The 18,275-nt window shown below is 41.1% G+C and overlaps 1 protein-coding gene across 7 annotated transcripts in view; it reads right to left on the bottom strand.

The window, feature by feature from the left end:
* Positions 1–18,275, bottom strand: part of HELZ (helicase with zinc finger) — a 163,994-nt gene that overhangs the window by 22,087 nt on the left and 123,632 nt on the right. For all 7 annotated transcript variants that reach the window (XM_045489482.1, XM_045489478.1, XM_045489479.1 and 4 more), the window contains 3 exons: positions 13,478–14,048; positions 12,859–13,075; positions 11,223–11,739 (listed from right to left, as the gene is read on the bottom strand). In XM_045489482.1, the coding sequence (XP_045345438.1) occupies positions 11,223–11,739; positions 12,859–13,075; positions 13,478–14,048 (1,305 nt within the window). The remainder of the gene's footprint in view (positions 1–11,222; positions 11,740–12,858; positions 13,076–13,477; positions 14,049–18,275) is intronic.

The raw sequence follows: 18,275 nt of genomic DNA, 5'->3' as shown, positions 1-18,275 counted from the left end.
GAAATGAAGTACATTCCTTATAGTTAATTTTCTGGTACCTGAGATCTCTAAATTAATCATTTGAACAGTCGAACATTTAGCAGCTGGAACTAGACAGCTTTTAAGAATGAAGAATTCTAAAATGAACCATCAACCCCCCAGCCTCCCCGCCAAAAAGGAAAACTTTATACATCTGAAGACCTCTTTGGTCCCAGGAATATAATTTGGTTTCCCCCAATCTCCACCCCCATATCTATTCACGTCAACTGCCATCACTTCTTGGTTTGCAGGAAGAAACCTTACTTGAGGCATAAAGAGCTGAGCAGTGTGAAACAGCGTAGGGCTGGGAGTCCGGAGTCTCAGCTCCACTTTGATTAGTAAAACTGTGTTAAGCTGCAAGTCTCTCAACATCCTGGTGCCTCAGGCTCCTTTAAAAAGGAGGAGTGAGAATAAATGATCTTCAAGGCCTCGACTACCTCCAAAGTTCTCGGTTTTTTAAAAGAGGCTTCAATAAATCAAAGTCTTTGTCAATGAGAATATATTTAAACTCTTTTTTATTAAAATATCCCAATATGGGAAGGGAGTAGAGGGAAAGTGCGAATAGCAATACAGAGAAATATATGGGGGTAGTAGAAATGTCCAGTGTGTAGATAATGGTTATGTTTTCATGGATATCTATTGTACAATTTAAATATTAATTTCAATAAAGTAGTAAAAAATTTTAAGTTAATGCTAAAAAAAAATAAAATAAAATAAAATATCCAAATATAATCCATTAACAACTTTAACAATCATCAACAATTTGCTGTATCTGCTAAAATAATTCAAATATGATACAAACCTATTTAAGTCATCTAAATTCAAAACCTATACAGCATGCTAACTGACTACAATAAAATGCGTTTCAGACAATGAGTTTAAATTTCAGATTTTTTCTTCCCACAGAGGGAAATTTCTATGAAATTTACACTGAAAGACAAGGGCCTGCAACTATAAATTTCAGAAGGTAATAAATTTCAGAAGATCCCTCTATGCAAAAGAAAGCTATTTCCAACAGAGAATGCCCTTTGTATTTCTACCTATACTTCAGCACTATGGACTCCTAAGCTGTTTAAAAGTATCAACTATACTTTTCTTCCCTTGTTTCCTGACCATGTTTTGTTTCCTGTTATTTTACACAGTTCTCACTTTCTTTCACGAAGAGACTGTTCCTTCCACATCTGTCTCCTGCCAATCAGATTGTCCCTTTACTTTTAGACAGCAGCCCATCAGTGTTTGACTCTCCAGTTTCATTTTGGAGTCCCCGGGTCTAAAATCATTTCATTATTTATTGCTTAACAGCTCATTTTACTCTGTGAGAGATCCTTACTTCTAGGTTCAGTATCGACTCCACGCATGTTTGTGTGTTTATAAATATTCATTATGTTGCTAAACATACGCTCATTTTCCAAGAAATCAAGGGCTGTCTTTCTAAATATCAAAATAGAATACTAAAATTTCAAAAGCCATTTCAGGAAAAACTAATTGACTAAGTTCATATATAAATCTGTATTTGTTAAAGATGGGTTGTCAGTGTAAGTAAAAAATTCATCATCTGCTTACCATTACCGTTGTCTTATAAAGTATGCCTCTGATGTATGAGGTTACCAAGCCATTTTACATGTATACGTATAAATAAGTAACTGGGGGAAAGGTCAGAAACTAAGTTAATTAGGGCTCTATTTATAATTATACTATCAAATCTAATCACTAAGGAAGAGCTAAATGCTCTACTAGAAATTCCAAGTCTCATTAACTATGGTGCCAGAAATTTTCATTAAAATAGAACACCTCATTTAAATGATTAGCTTTGACACTTTGAGCATGAACCCTCCGGAGGTGCAATTTATTAATCTGTTGATCACGATCTCCGTTATGTGCATCAGATGGTTTATTAGATACCATACATCAACCATCCCTCTGCAAAGACCACCTGGCTGAACAACGTAAGTCACAAGCTATCCTCACCCTCTTCTAAAGTAGGACAGGCAGAACATGTCAAGCAGCCAAGAATATACTCTTCAAGTTACACTCGTACAATACTTTGCATCCAAGAAGGGAACTTGGGGGCGTGGGGTAATTAGACAAGACTCAAATCAAAACTACCAACTAACTTCAAAACTAGAGTCCTTTGAAGGGAAAAATGAAAACTAACAGATGAGTCCAAAGTGTCTTTGTTCAAAAACCAACACGTAAGACCTATTTCAAAGCAGATTCACCACAGAGGCATCTCTAAGATGCCGTCAGCAAGTGCCGCTTTGCTGAAAGCCCCTCAAGATGAGTGACTTACGGGCACCCACTCCCCCTGGAAGGCCATCGCCACAACACCACCGCTGCGACACAAGAACGTGCAGCTTCAAATTCTGAGGCTTTTCCAGTGGAGCTTTTAAAAAAGAATTTGCCGTGCATTACTCATAAGCACTTTTAATCAAACTGTTTTACGGTGAAATACATCTTAAATGGCAAAGGCTTTGTTCTGTACTAACTAGTGTCAGAATTGCTGGTTCTATGGTCACGTTTTTAACGTGGTAAAACTATGCCCACTTCAGAAGAATGAGGATTTGTCTCTCAAGATAAAATAACTGGAAAATGTAATGGGAAAAGAAGGCCCCATTCATAACAGAAAAAAACAAGGGAAAAATCAACGTAAGAGGAAATTTAACCAGTAATAAAGCTGCTACAGAATTTTACAGAGGGACATTCAGACAATAAAAAAGGAAGGGAGGGAGAGAGGCGGGGGTGGGGGGGAAGAATTAAAATATTTGCACCAATAAAAGATCGTACCAGTTCCTAAATGAGAGGTTTAATATATTGGTAAAGACAAAGTTTCTCCCAATTTAAGGTATATGTTTGATGTAATTAAAAAAACAAACAAACAAGAAAGGCTTTTCTTTGGGAGTGGGGGACGGTGTGGGAGGGGGAAGAGTTCACAAAGGTATTCTAAACTTATAGTAGAAAAACCCAATGACTTTTTCCCTCAACCTCTACAAGGAGAAAAAAAGCAGTAAGGAAGACTTTATACTATCAAATTAGAATACTACAAAGGCCTCAAAAATTAAAACAGTGCAATTCTGGTACAGCAGCTATACAGACAGAGGAGGAGAAAAATAGAAAGTCTGGAAACAGATCCAAGTTTACACCAAAGAACAGCATCTCACTCAGAAGTTAAATTATAAAGTTGTCATACAAAGTGGAAAATCTCATACAGAAAAAATTACCCGTGAAAAATTGCGAATCATGCCAAAATTACCAGAAACTGAGCCCTCGGAAGCTCTGAGGCCAAGAATTAACTTCTACTGTTTCCCTTCACGCTTCCTCGCTCCCCACTCCCGAAGCAGTCGTTGGAATGCAAGTATGAGTCAGTGCTGCTATAAAGAATTTAGCATTTTCGTAAGAAAGCTACTATTCTGTATGGTGATAATGCAATAATTTAGTGAGTGTGAAGACAACTGGCTAAATATTTAGAGAAAAATTACATCAGAATCCCAAGCTCACCCTGAAATTTAAAATCCAATTGGAGCAACTGGTCGATCTATTTCCAATCAGGAACGGTCCGTAATGTGGCCCAGGGCAAGGATGCCACCTGTGCCATCAGCTCCCCTCCTTGCCCCGTCATCAAAAAGAACTAGAAGTGGAAGGAGGGTGCTGGCACCACGGCCAGACCACAGTGCCCCGGCCTCATCCCAGCAGCTGAGGGCCAGGGCTTTTGCTACATTTAAGGTAGGGTAAGGAAAACCCATGGACTTACGCCTTAAACAGCTAAATGAGAATACTCTGAACATGTTAAGTAGCAAAAAATGTTACAGAATAGGATCAAGATCCCATTTAGGCGCCGTGACTGGTGGAAAGAAAGGTTTGATGGGGTGATATAACTGAGCACAGCAATTCGGGGCGGGGTGGGGAACGGTTTCAAGTTTTCCCAACAAGTAATCAACCAAATGTTCCTATTTAAGAATGCTATAAAACCACATGTTCATCTCTATGAACGCTATGAAGAGCCAAGTGTTGCAGTAGCTATCTTGGTATCGTGAAATTAGAAATAATTTCTCTAACTGCTACATTTTCCATGCTGACGGTGTACTTCATTTGTCAAAAGGAAACCAAAATTATAAAAAAAAAAAACACTAATGAAACAATATGAAAAACCATCTCTGTTCAAGTTAACTGTTGAGCTAACACCTAGATGTTTTCACCTCACATAAGATTAATCTACCAAGGTTTCTCACAATAAAAGAATTCATAGTACGGAAGGAAACAAGACATTTTTCTGTATTGTTAATGTTAAAGAAACTATTTTAAAAGGCTGGAAAGAAACGGCAAACACAAACTATTCATTCTATGAGATGATTCATATAAAAATCATTTTGTACCACATAATGCACAAACACTATTATCCCAATGCACTGAAAATGTCAAACCTGCAATGCGGTAAAAACAAGATTTTCCTTGTCGAGGTATTTTTTCCGTGTCACAAAGACAGTCATCCTTAGTGAATCTCGTGCATCGAGATAAAGGTGACTAAAAGTTTCTGCAAGAGTAATTTCATCCTAAGGACCCACTGACAATCGAGGGCACTTAACACACAGCTTAACAGTACTGTCAAACATTAAGAGCTTGAAGGTGCAAAGAATTTAAATTCCAAGACCTAGGGATATTTAAAGGACATGAATCACTATTTGGAACTATTTAGTAAAGTATAACTCTTCACAGAAGCTGGTAAAACCTTCGGCACACTGGTCTGTCCACATGTTATGAACTCATGTGGCAGGTTAAATCAAAAACATCACGAGAGGTACCAGTAAAGACGGTGGAGTCCATCGCTCCACAAACGCAATGAAAATACTGCCAAAAACTGTCACCATCAGCTTTCTTGAAATTCGGGAGACTAACGCCTACAGCAACCAGGGGAGCATATCATCAAGAAAAAGAGGGAAAATTCAGCAAGGATAGTGAGCTCTGCAGTATTTTAACTTACTCTAGTCCCAACACCCTCCTCTCTGGGGCTCGGTGGCTCAGTGAAGACAGGACCCTGCATTTCCAGCACCAGCACCAGAGGGAGCAGAACAGGCCCCGTTCTCAAAGAACTGTAAGTATTTGTTGTGACCTGTCTGGTAGTCCCAGGAAGAGTGGCTCAAAAACAAACAAAAACACCTGTCTTGTCTTGTCTAATTCAGAACTTAACCAGTAATAATAAGGCCGTATCAAAAGCATTCGAAGGCAAATGTTTTTTAGTCACTGCTACCTGAACCAAACAGCAGACTAACCAAAAGCTTTGGAGGCAAGGCTGAGAAATGAGATGCTTTGCGAAATAAGGGCTTTGAGGAGCCACTGCGGGCTGATGCGGAAGTTGTGCGGCAGCAGGAGGTGAGGGCTAAGGCAGAGATGTCAACTGCCTGGCTGAGCACGGAGGGGGGGCCCAAAAGCACAAAAACTGAGCCTCTGAAAAAACTGGGCCGTGGTTTTAGTCCCAGGCGTTTTAGGAAATCTCCATACAATGATTAGCTGACCATTAAGCTAACAACATAAAGACTTCAGAGGTGACACATCACAACCACAGACTTTAAAAAATTAATTCAGCATTTTACAATTAGTTTAAAATTATTTTTGGGGCGCCTGGGTGGCGCAGTCGGTTGAGCGTCCGACTTCAGCCAGGTCACGATCTCGCGGTCCTGAGTTCGAGCCCCGCGTCGGGCTCTGGGCTGATGGCTCAGAGCCTGGAGCCTGTTTCCGATTCTGTGTCTCCCTCTCTCTCTGCCCCTCCCCCGTTCATGCTCTGTCTCTCTCTGTCCCAAAAATAAATAAACGTTGAAAAAAAAAATAAATTAAAAAAAATAAATAAATAAATAAAATTATTTTTTAGCTGATCAGAAAGGTCACTAAACAAATGACAACAGGGGCGCCTGGGTGGCGCAGTCGGTTAAGCGTCCGACTTCAGCCAGGTCACGATCTCGCGGTCCATGAGTTCGAGCCCCGCGTCAGGCTCTGGGCTGATGGCTCATGATGGCTCAGAGCCTGGAGCCTGTTTCCGATTCTGTGTCTCCCTCTCTCTCTCTCTGACCCTCCCCCATTCATGCTCTGTCTCTCTCTGTCCCAAAAATAAATAAACGTTGAAAAAAAAATTTTTTTTAAAAAAACAAATGACAACAAAATAAAAAAGCAAAAGGATGAGAAAAGAGATTCCATGCAAACCATAGTGAAGAGAGAGCTGTGGTGGCTGCACAAAGATCAGGGAAAAGAAAAAAAATACTTGAAGACAACAACTGTTATGAGAGAAAAAGAACATTATATAATGGTAAAAGGTCAATCTGTCAAGAAGATATAACAATTATAAACATACATAAACCTAACAGCAAAGCCCCAAAGTACATGAAGCATAAACTGCAGAGTCAGAAGATTCAACATTAATAGTTGAGAGATTTCATTCAATACCCTACCTTCACTAAGGGATATAAAAGCTAGACAGAGATCTAAAGGAAACCAAAAATTTGAACAACATATAAACCAAATAGACCTAACACGCCACCCAACAAGAACAAAGTATTCATTCTTCTCCAGTGCACTTGAAACATTCTCCAGAAAAGACCAATGTTAGGCGGCAAAACAAATCTGAGTAAATTTTAACAGATTAAAATTATACAAAGTATACTCTCTAACCACAATAGAATGGAATTAGAAATCAAAAACAAGGAAATTTTAAAAACTCACCCTAGATACACTTACTTTTCTCTAATTTGCCAAATATTCACCTTAAACGTCATACTAGGGGTTCTGGCGAGGGCAATTAGGCAAGAAAAAGAAATAAAAGGTATCCAGGGGCACCTGGGTGGCTCTGTCGGTTGAGCGACTCTTGGCTTCAGCTTGGGTCACGATCTCGCAGTTTGTGAGTTCAAGCCCAACACTGGGCTCTGCACTGACAGTGCAGAGCCTGCTTGGGATTTCTACCCCCCCCCCACCCCTCCCCTGCCACCTCTCCCCAGCTTCTTCCCTCCTTCTCTCCCCCCACCCCCGCCCTTTCTCTCAAAAAATAAACACACACACACACACACACACACACACACACACACACACACACACACAAAGATTTTAAAAGGCATCCAGATTGGAAAGGAGGAACAAAAATATATTTGTAGATGGCATTTTCTTCTATATAAAAAACCGCAAGGTATCCACAAAAAATCTATTAGAGCCAATTAAGAGTTCAGTAAACTTGCAGATATATAATCACTATATTACTAATTGTATTTCTACACACTATTAATAAACAATCCAAAAATGAATTAAGAAAACAATTCCATTTACAACAGCAGGAAAAAGAATAAAATACCTTCAGGACAAATTCAACAAAAGAAGTGTGAGACTTATACCTGGAAAACTACAAAATGCTGTTGAAGAAAAATTTCAAAGGACCTACACAAAAAGAAAGATATCCCATGTTCAGGGCCATAGGGCTTAATACTGTTAAGATAACAATACTTAACAATACCCAAATTAATCTACTGATTTAAAGCAGTCCCTTTTAAAATCCCAGCTGACTTTTTTTTTTTTTTTTTTGCAGAAATTGACAAACTGATCCCTAAATTTCATATGGAAATTCAGAGACCTAGAGGAGCCAAAACAATCTTGAAAAAGAAAAACAAAGTACAAAACTCACTACAAAGATACAGTGTATACAAGACAGTGTGGTAGAGACATAGACCGTAATGAATAGAATTGAAAGCCTACAAGTAATCCCATACATCTATGGTCAATTGATTTTTGACAAGGTTGCCAAGACCATTCAATGGAGAAAGAAGTCTTTTCAACAAATGGTACTGAGAAAACTGGATAACCACATGCAAAATAATGAATTTGACATCGCTGCATATAATACACAAAAATTAACTCAAAATGGATCAAAGAACTCAATGTAAAAACTAAACCTCTTAAACTAGGATAAGTAGATATAAATCTCCATGACTTTGGATTAGACAACAGTTTCTTAGGTAGGACATCAAAAGCACAGTAACAGGAACAACAACAACAAAGAACAGAAAAATCGGACTTTTTCCAAATTAAATTGAAATTCCAATTTCATGCATCAAAGATACTATTAAAGTAAAAAAACACAGAAGGAGAAAATATGGCAAATCATATATGTGATAGGAATCTAGTATCCAGAATATATGTAAACACTTTTTTAAAGTTTATTTATTTTGAGAGAGAGAGAGATAGAGAGGGCACAAGTGGGGGAGGGGCAGAGAGAGAGGGAAAGAGAGAATCCCAAGCAGGCCCTACCCTGTCAGTGTAGAGCCTGACCCAGGGCTCAATCCCATGAACTGTGAGATCATGACCTGAGCTGAAATGAAGAGCTGGATGCTTAACTGACTGAGCCACCCAAGGGCCCCCAGAATATATTTAAAAACTCTTACAGCTCCACAACAAAAAGGTAACCAACCATGTTTCAAACTAGGCAAAGGATCTGAATGGACATTTCTCCAAAGAAGATACACAAATGGCCAATAACCACATGAAGCGATGCTCAACATCGTTAGTCATTAGAGAAATGCGTGGCAAAACTACAAAGAGATGCCACTATATACCCACTAAATGGCTATATATATATATTTTTTTAACAAAGGAGATATTGGAACCCTCATACAACAGTACTGGGAATGTAAAATAGTACAAGGCACTGGGGTAAACAGTTTAGCAGCTCCTCAAAAAGTCAAACCCAGAGTTACTAGAATGAGCCAGGAATGCCAGGTACATAACTAACCAAGAGAACAAAAAATATGCTTTCACGCGAAAACTTGTTTGGCAGAATTATTCATAACAGCAAAATAAAAGGACACAACCCAAATGTCCACCAGTTGAGGAAGAAATCAACAAATTGTGGCATAGCCATACAATGGAATATTACTCAGCCATAAAAAGGAATGAAATACTGACACATGCTACAAAGTGCATGCATTTCGAAAACATTACACTAACAGAAAGAAGCCAGGCCACATTCAGTATGATTCCATTTATATGAAATGTCTCCACGGAGGCAGAAAGTAGATTAGTAGTTACTAGAAACTGGAGGCATGAGGCGAGTAGGGAGCAACTACTTAATGGTTATGGGGGGGGGGGGGGGTCTCTTAGGGTGACAACAATGTGCTGGAACTGGAGAGTGGGGATGGTTACATGATATTGTACATATGTTAGAATCTACTAAATTGTAGTTTAAAATGATTAAAAGAGAATTTTTTGTTATATGAATTTTATCAGAAATAAATACAGGGGTGCCTGGGTGGCTCAGTCGGTTAAGCATCCAACTTCAGCTCAGGTCATATCTCAGGGTTCGTTGAGTTTGAGCCCCACATCCAGCTCTGTGCTGACAGCACGGAGCCTGCTTGGGATTCTCTCCCTCCCTCTCTTTCTGACCCTTCTCCACTCTCTCTCTCTTCCAAAATAAACTTAAAAAAAAAAAAGAGAAATACATACGTAAGTACATAAAACATCATGTAACTGAAAATAACATTACTGCACAGTTGTTAGCCTTTCCATTACATTTTGAAATAATGTCAGATATGTGTCAATTCTTTAAAGGTATGGTTCCAAATTTCTAGATCCTCACAATACATATATACAGATACCAATTCATCTTATGCTTATAATTTATATTAGGAACCTGAGATAGCAATTAAGTTGTTTTCATCACAATAATTATATGAGAGAAGCCAATCAATGTATACTGGAACGATCTGAACAAATTACGCCCAAAACTCTACAAATAAGATATAGAACCATGCCTATGAAACTGGACTTTATAATCAGCATATACAGCAGAAAACTGGCAAAACATCTGAATTAATTTCAAAGCCCTTAGAAGTCACCAAGGATGGGGTGCCTGGGTGGCTCAGTTGGTTGAGCGTCCGACTTCGGCTCAGGTCATGATCTCGCGGTTCCTGAGTTTGAGCCCTGCGTCAGGCTCTGTGCTGACAGCTCGGAGCCTGGAGCCTGCTTCGGATTCTGTGTCTCCCTCTCTCTCTGCCCCTCCCCTGCTCCCGCTCTGGCTCTGTCTCTGTCTCTCTCTCAAAAATAAACATTAAGGGCGCCTGGGTGGCGCAGTCGGTTAAGCGTCCGACTTCAGCCAGGTCACGATCTCGTGGCCCGTGAGTTCGAGCCCCGTGTCGGGCTCTGGGCTGATGGCTCAGAGCCTGGAGCCTGTTTCCGATTCTGTGTCTCCCTCTCTCTCTGCCCCTCCCCCGTTCATGCTCTGTCTCTCTCTGTCCCAAAAATAAATAAACGTTGAAAAAAAAAAAATTAAAAAAAAAAATAAATAAATAAATAAATAAACATTAAAAAAAATTAAAAGAAAATCAGTGAGGAACTGCCAAAATGAAGCTATTGTCAAAAAAAATATGTTTTCAGATATTAAAATAGGAAATGTTTATCCTGTTTTAATAAAAAGACATCTGTGACTGATAATGACCACAACCAGCTTTATAAATTCTTACCTTTAATCCCCACAAGCTTAAAGAGAACAGCTAGACAACGTTTTTATAGTCTACACCAATGGTACCATTTTGTAAGTTTCATAACCCGGAATTACTAAGATTTTCGTATCAGTGAAGGTCCGCAGAGATTCTTCTTGGAGATACCCAAGTATCTTAAGACAAAAACCCAGTTTGCCATAAAATGTTCAGCACTGCAGAGTCAATCCTGTACTACACGCACAGCCCAGTGACACCCGGGAGCAAGCACTGCCACGGGTCAACCGCCCCCACCCACGAAAGCACCAGGAAGGGTGACAAGAGACAGCACAGCGCTAGGAATTCACCGCTGGCTGCAAAAGCCATCATCTCTGGAAAGCTTAATTAACAAATTCATAACTGACACACGTAACGTAAGTGAAAAGATGAATCACTGGAAACCATTTCCCCAGATTAGACAGAACAAAGCTGCTTGAAGGAAGGGCCTCCTCAGGTCAGTCAGGTGTGAAATGTTCCGAAACAGCAGTAACAGACTCTAAGGGCATGTTTCAACAATAACGGACATTCTACAAAGCCTGAAATAGCACATAAGAGGGGAAATTAAAAGTACATTCCAGGAAAAGATTATCTTTAATGACTACTAAATTCACCAAGATCTGTCCACCGCTCTCATCAAATCAATAAATACTAGCATTTTCCACAAAAATTTAATCCCAAAAGCAAAAAAAGGAAAAGAAAGACATTTACCTCTTCTAAGCTAGGGAGCGAAGAAGAAGATACTGTTCGAGATGACAGTGGGTGAAATGGCTCTTGACCAATAGCGTGTTGATGATTCTGTATTTGTACAAAAGGGTTTTGCGGTGGTCTGTGAGGCAAGGGAGGTAGGCCGTAGGGAAAACCCGGCCCCATTAGGTGACTCTGTTGTAAGTTAGCAAAAGTCCACGCTCCATCAGGCGCCAGGTATTTCAAGGGAGGAGGGGCAAGGTGTTCGGATGGCAATGAGAACGGTGAGCTGAAGAGCTGGGGCGGCAGGCGCTGCGGAAATGCTGGGTTGTTGGCTACTTCGATGTCTCTGCTACTGTCATTAAAGTTAGAAAAGTGGCCACTGTGGTCTGTGCTGGACGGGGGAGGCGGGGCTGCTGGCGGGCTCCTGCTCTGAACTTGTCTATATTGCAAAAGTCTTGATTGAGGTGGTGGCATTTCAGCCAGTTCCCGTGTTTCACTTTGATCACGATTAGACAGTTCTCTGATTAAGTCTTGAAACCTACATAAAGACGATGAAATATGAGGACAAGAAAACAAAGGAAAAGCTCCATCACATCGAGGGGAGCTTAGTCAACTACATGGGTTAATTTTTACAGACAAAAATGAGAATACTTCATTAGAACTCCCGTTAATTCATCTCAAAGGTGAGCATTAACACTCAACAGATGTGGAATCGAAGACACTAAATATGCCCCAAGTATCTGATTTCTTTCTTTTCCCTTGGCATTAAAACCAACTGTCCTGTCTCTACATGTCTTCGATAACTGGCAGTTATAAAAGGTCACCCCCCCTCCCCCCCCCGGGGAGGGCCTGGTGGCTCAGTCGGTTAAGCATCCGACTTCAGCTCAGGTGGTGATCTCACAGTTCGTGGGTTCGAGCTCCGTGTCAGGCTCCGTGCTGACAGCTCGGAGCCTGGAGCCTGGAGCCTGCTTCAGATTCTGTGTCTTCCTCTCTCTCTCTGCCCCTCCCCTGCTCACACTCTGTCAATCTCTCTCTCAAAAAGTAGATAAACGTTTAAAAAAAAAAAAAAAAAATTTTTTTTTAAAAAGGTCACCATAATGGTGGACCTTTTATTCAGAGGGATTAGGAAACACTTCGTTGCATCCACATGACACTGGCCATAAAAACAAGTTTAGAAGGAGGACTGAACCTGCATCAAGGTCCGTAGTTCAAAGCAGATAGAATTCTGTGCGGCTAGGAAAATAAACTGATGATAAATTTATAAACTTTAACTTTCCACCTAATTTACTTCTGTATTCATTTATTTCTTGCATTACTACTTAGTACAAAAAGGTGCTCACAGTGATGGTACATTTCTTTTTCAGGAGAGCCACAAAGCATGGGGCCACATTAATTTTCAATCCCCAACACAGTCCCCACCCAGATGTGTACTTCTAGGTGGATTCTCTCTAGCATCTTCTCAAGTTACTTCTAAATGGATTCTCTAGATTGTAGAGTCAACCCTAGCACCGTGTAGCACGTGCCTAGAAGGCCAGCATCCAATTTCTTTGGGACAATACCGCAACTTGAGGCTAAGAGGGCGGTATCCAAGAGAGAAGGCTGCGGGGGGGAAGGGGAGCGGTCCCGGTGCGAGGCTCTTCGTATTCCGCAGAAATACCTGGAGTCTGCAGCTTCTGCTTCGTCCTCCGCGCTGCTGGGGAGCTTCCAGTCTGCTCTCACTGGCGGCTGAGGAAGATGCTGGAGGTGAGGATGAGGATGGTGGTGAGGGTACGGAATACTGCCCTGACTGAGATAGGCGTGATGCTCATTCCACTGCTGGAGCCGCACCTGCTGCTGCCTCAGTGTTTCCAGAGCTACACTCCCATGCATACGATCTGCAAAATATGTGGGAAAAGATTCCGTTTTCACGCATCTGGGGTTTCAAGTTAACTCTTTCAAGAGTCTCTGCAACCAGATTCTCTTCACAAAAACAAAGAAATGCCTACGCTTTGGGTTTTGGAGAAGGCAAATGTCTTCTAAATTTGCCAGTAACTAAAGTTACGGTAACGGTGCTGATGACTGTTCCTACGTCATCGTGTAAAGTGGCACCAACGGGACGCTTAATATTACAGAGCATTTGGAACAAGATTCTGACTGTTACACTAAGTGACTGATGTCTGCTGCCATCACTTGAAGAAATGAATCGATCCTGACCCAAAAGAACACTGCACAGTACATGTCGATCTAAGGAAATAATCTCTGAATTTGTCACACCCAGCAGTGACAGGAGAACTTACCTAAAGCCTCCCCGATTGGCAATCCCGGGGGAGTCTCATCAGTGAAGTTATTCAGATGGGAAGGAAGGAGGGGGCCGGGCTGTGCGATGGCCCGAAGAGGGCTGTGGCCTTCCTGCAGCATGGGAGGGGGCTGCTGCTCAGGAATCACAGCCTCTGCAGGAGGGGACTGGGGCCGGTGAGAGACCGCACTATTAAAGAAAGCGCTGTTGGGCCCTGCCTGATAGGCAGGGGAAAGTTGAGGAGGTGGCTGCTGAGTCAGCTGATTCAACGGATTCTGTGGCGGGACTACCTGATTTGGTTGGGGCGGCAACTGATTTGGTTGTTCAGGCAAATTATTCTGCTGCTGATTTAACAAGGCGTGCTGCTGCGGAATTGGAAATGGTGGTCTTGGTAGCTGGGGAAGGGGATGAAAATGACGATTGGGGATTGCATACTGTGCGTGGGGAGCAGGGAGAGGAAGATTTATATGTCTCGGGTTGAGATTATCTTTGCGATGAAATTTGGTATTGGGATAAACAACACCAGGACGCGACTCAGGACTTCTGTTCTGTGGATTTGATTCCAAATCAATCTAGAAAAAAATAAGAAGTCTTTCTTAACTGCGGACGATCTGGGTCCTGTGGCTCTCCACCTTCTCCCACCCCTAGCACATCTGAAGGATATGATACATTCTTATCAGTAATAGCCAATGCTATGTGCCCAATCACTTTCTGACAATCAAATGAGGGAATAAACATTTTTTAGACCAGGAAAGATGAAACAGAAAAACCCGTATTATATTTGAGTCATAAGAAGACATATTGCCATTTTAATAACACATCCACTTTAATTCCTTTAAAAGCATGATTTTTAATTTCACACGTTCTTCCTCAGAAAGATAACCATTTATTTCCTTCTGATATAAATCATTATAATGTGTCCTTTCCTACCAATTTTATTGTTTTTATACATCTCTTTCTTCAAACATATCTATATTAATTTAAAAATACTTGTCTCAATTTAAACAACTTTGAAGTGGACAAATACTTTATCACCTTTGTATAACCAGTTTCGTTGTCAATTTTTGCCATTAGGTATTGATATTTCTTCTCTCAACAAACATTTACTGAGAACCTACCAAGGGTAGTGCCGGAGATTAAAGGACAGTAAGAAGACTGAGTCTGTACCCTCAAGAGCTTACAGCAAGGGCTGGCAAACTACGGTTCCCAGGCCATTTCCAGCCCACCAAACTTTGACAAATAGTTTTCCTGGAATACAGCCACCCTCATTCGTTTACGTATTATCTACGGCTGCTTTCTGACCACAGAGGCAGAGTTGAGAAACTCCAACACAAACCATATGGCCCATTAAGCCTGATGATTTACCATCTGACCTCTGACCTTTTGCATAAAAGGTCTGCTTAGAGGAGGCTTCGAGTCCAGCAGAAGACACAAACAAGGAAACATAAAATTAGGTGCTGTAAAAGGATGTGATAGAAGGTCCTAGTGCCTGACAAAATTAAAGGTGGCTTCACAGAGGCTAGGACATTTGAATTGAGTCTGGCACAAAGATCTGGAATTTTCCAGTGAGGGAAGGACATTCTAAGTAAACGTAACAGCCTAACAAGACAGGTGGGGAGAGGAGAAAGAGTAAGGCAGATTTGAGGAGCAGGAGAAGTTCTGTGTACATATAGCTACAACATCACTTGTTTATATGTTCGTTTTCCCCTTCTTGACATCAGATAAAACTGCGAGAACCCAATTATACAAGACCCAGGATGATTCAATACTGAGTATAAACATTTTTAATCCTGTAAACTGTGGTAAGCTACCGAAGATTTGTAAGCTATGGGGTGCTGTCATCCTTCTGCAACCTATGTTTGCTCACAAATGGTGACAATGTGAAAAATGAAATACAAAGTGGAAAGAAGCTATTTTTCTTTCCCCTCTCTGTCAAAACACTCAATAAGCTGCTTCGGTACATCAATCTCCTGTTAAGTTTCAATGTGGAAATAGTCACGGAGTACTGCAAAGTACTCGCCTCACCAAAGGCTCTCAAGCTAAACACAGAACCGACCACTCTTAAGAACCCAGAACAAACAGCCTGTTCCTGAATTGAAGCCGTGGGACTCCTGGCGACCAAGCTGTTGCAACAATGTTTGTTTGCAATGTACCAATCGGGCCTCAAGTGCCTTTTCACCTCTAATCACCAGTTTAAATGGATTGCCACTTGAATTTGGCCAGTAATGTCCCTAAGATTACTGGGCGTTTATAAATCGTCTATAAAATGAATGAGAAGAATGACACCTCCATCCCAGTCTCCCAGCAGCTGCAATGCCTGCTCTTCAAATGTCCCAGAACCTGTTACCCAAAACAGCATTACAAATATGGGCGGTCTTCAATAAAGAGTTGTCGTTAACTGTCTAAATCATTCGACTTCATCTGCAAAATAAAAGTTTCAGAACCTGATAAAGGCTCGTTATAAACAAACATGGTCCCCCAGGAATCTTCATCTTTTTGAGACTGAGGTCACATTCAGCTGGGATATACTTTTTTCCATAAGACACTGTTGATATTCACACACAGATCGCATGAGGGAGGCCGTGATTAGATGCCAAGGTTGTTTGTGGATAAGCTGCCTCCTTCACTTCTGACTTTGACATGGACAGGAAGCTAGGCCAGTCATAGGAGCCTAATCAATACAGTGCTACTCTTGGACACTACAGTGAGCTAAGCAGGATAGAGGGAGCCGGAGAATACTATTATCAGAATGAGATCATCCCACGTCACTCTCCTCTTCATACTGAGGCACTGAATCAAGGACAGCCAGGAAATGGTTTTCCGCGAGGCCCCAGGACAAAGCATCAGAGTGGAAAGAAATGAAATGTGTCTATTAGGTTGCCTAGTTCCTGGACAGGGAAAGAACAAAAGAGAAATTTAAAAACAACTCGAGAGATGCTTCACTATCTCAGCTTCGGTTGCTCCCATAGCACCCAAGGCTCTTGTGGACGTTTTGTCCTGTGCTGCCTGTGACTGCACGGGCTGCCACGGCATCGTCGCGTGCCATTTGTTCCCTCTCGCACCCCTTTCCAAACACACAGAACTCCTATTTGCACTGCAGCTCCCTCCAGACTCAATCAGGAAGTTCCACTGGCGGCCTCATTTGCACTCCTCCAGTTGGTAGTAAGTCCTTTCAGTTGTAGAAACCGTGAGTCAGAGCTGCTTATGGAACATAAGTCACTGAGTACAGAGAACAGTTGCTTAAAGCAAGCTGAGGTTGGGAATACAGATTTGGAAGTCATTATCATGCAGCAGAGATTTAAAACGATGGAACTGACCTAGTTTGTACTAAGAAATCATAGAATGCTGAGAGGTGTAGGACAGTGACAGAACCCTGGGAAACCCCAACATTAGGACAAGGGACAGATGGGAAGGGGGGGGACACGAACTCACAAAAGAGGCAGGTCACGTTAGACAGGGTTGTGAAAAGTAGAAATGTGGGGCAAAGAAACCAGAAGAACAAGATGGTCAAGAAAAATGAAGTAGAAAATAGAGCCAAATACCAGAGAAAAGACAAGTCAGACTACAACTGAAGTGTGTTCGTAAAATCTGCTCACTTGAAGTGCAACGGTTTTCAGTGAATGTCAAAGTCGAATACGAGGCTGCGTTGGTTCAGGGCCAAATAAGAGGTGAGGTGGAAAGGTGAACTTGGGGAAACTATAAAGGAGATGGGGGTTAAAAAGAAAGTGTCTTTTAAAAAAAAACGGTCGATTGGTCAATTTATTTACTGGCTGAGAAGGAAGAACTAGCAGCTGGAAAGAATTTAAAGAATTTAAAGATGACTGAGGAGAACGGACTAGGCCTATGAGGTGACCAGAAGAGGAGAAAGCAGTCTCAAAGGAAACTCCTTCTCTTCTACCAGACTCTTATGTGGTAATAAGAAAACAGGGTTGTTAAAGGGGAAAGGGGTAAGTCTAAGGTCTTAAGTTAACAGGGTGAAATCCTGATGTGGCAACTCTAAAGCAAGGTCATCTCCTGATCATAAGGATACCTATAGGTGGAAGGTATCAGGCACGAGAAGAACTGCTGAGAAATCGGGCAAAGGGAGCTAGGTACATGTAACGAAAGGCAGATGAGCCCCCTGGGTTCCCTGAGATTAGAAAATATTAATTTCCACTGGCACTAATTCAACCAATGATTTGATTTTCCCTAACTGGTCCACAACCACACAAGCAAATAAAGGAGGTGAACGGGTGAGTTAAGAGTTCCGCATTAGTTACGAAATGAATAAATCATGGGGATAAAAGTCACAGCACAGAGAATACAGTCAATGGTATTGTAATAGCCTTGTATGGTGGAAGATAGTAACCGCACTGTGATAAGCATAGAACAGACAGACTCATTGAATCACTAGGTTGTATACCTGAAATTAATGTAACATTGTGTGTCAACTACACTTCGATATTAAAAAAAAGTTAAGGACTTATACAGTAGATGTGATGAGAGAACAAGGTGAGCGACATAAGGAAGTTTAAGTCTTCCTTATTCACGAGAACAGTTCTTTCCATTTTGAGATGATTTTCAATGACACGTCTATAAATGTGTCTCACTTACTACTTTATCATACAAAGATTCTAAATTCAAGTCTATCACTGACCAACAATTTGAGAAAAGTATATGGATAAAGCAAACAATAGCCAAAGAAAAGGTGAAGGGAGAGAGGATAACACGACCCAACAGGTCCCCATGAAACAATAAGCATAAAAGATATACATAAAAAGAGAAAATTTTCTTTAAAACATCAACATTCCAAGGTGATC

The sequence above is a fragment of the Leopardus geoffroyi genome, chromosome E1, assembly GCF_018350155.1.
Source record: "Leopardus geoffroyi isolate Oge1 chromosome E1, O.geoffroyi_Oge1_pat1.0, whole genome shotgun sequence".
NCBI lineage: Eukaryota > Metazoa > Chordata > Mammalia > Carnivora > Felidae > Leopardus > Leopardus geoffroyi.
Note: the sequence above shows the minus strand (reverse complement) of the source record. Positions and strands in the feature narration are given on the sequence as shown.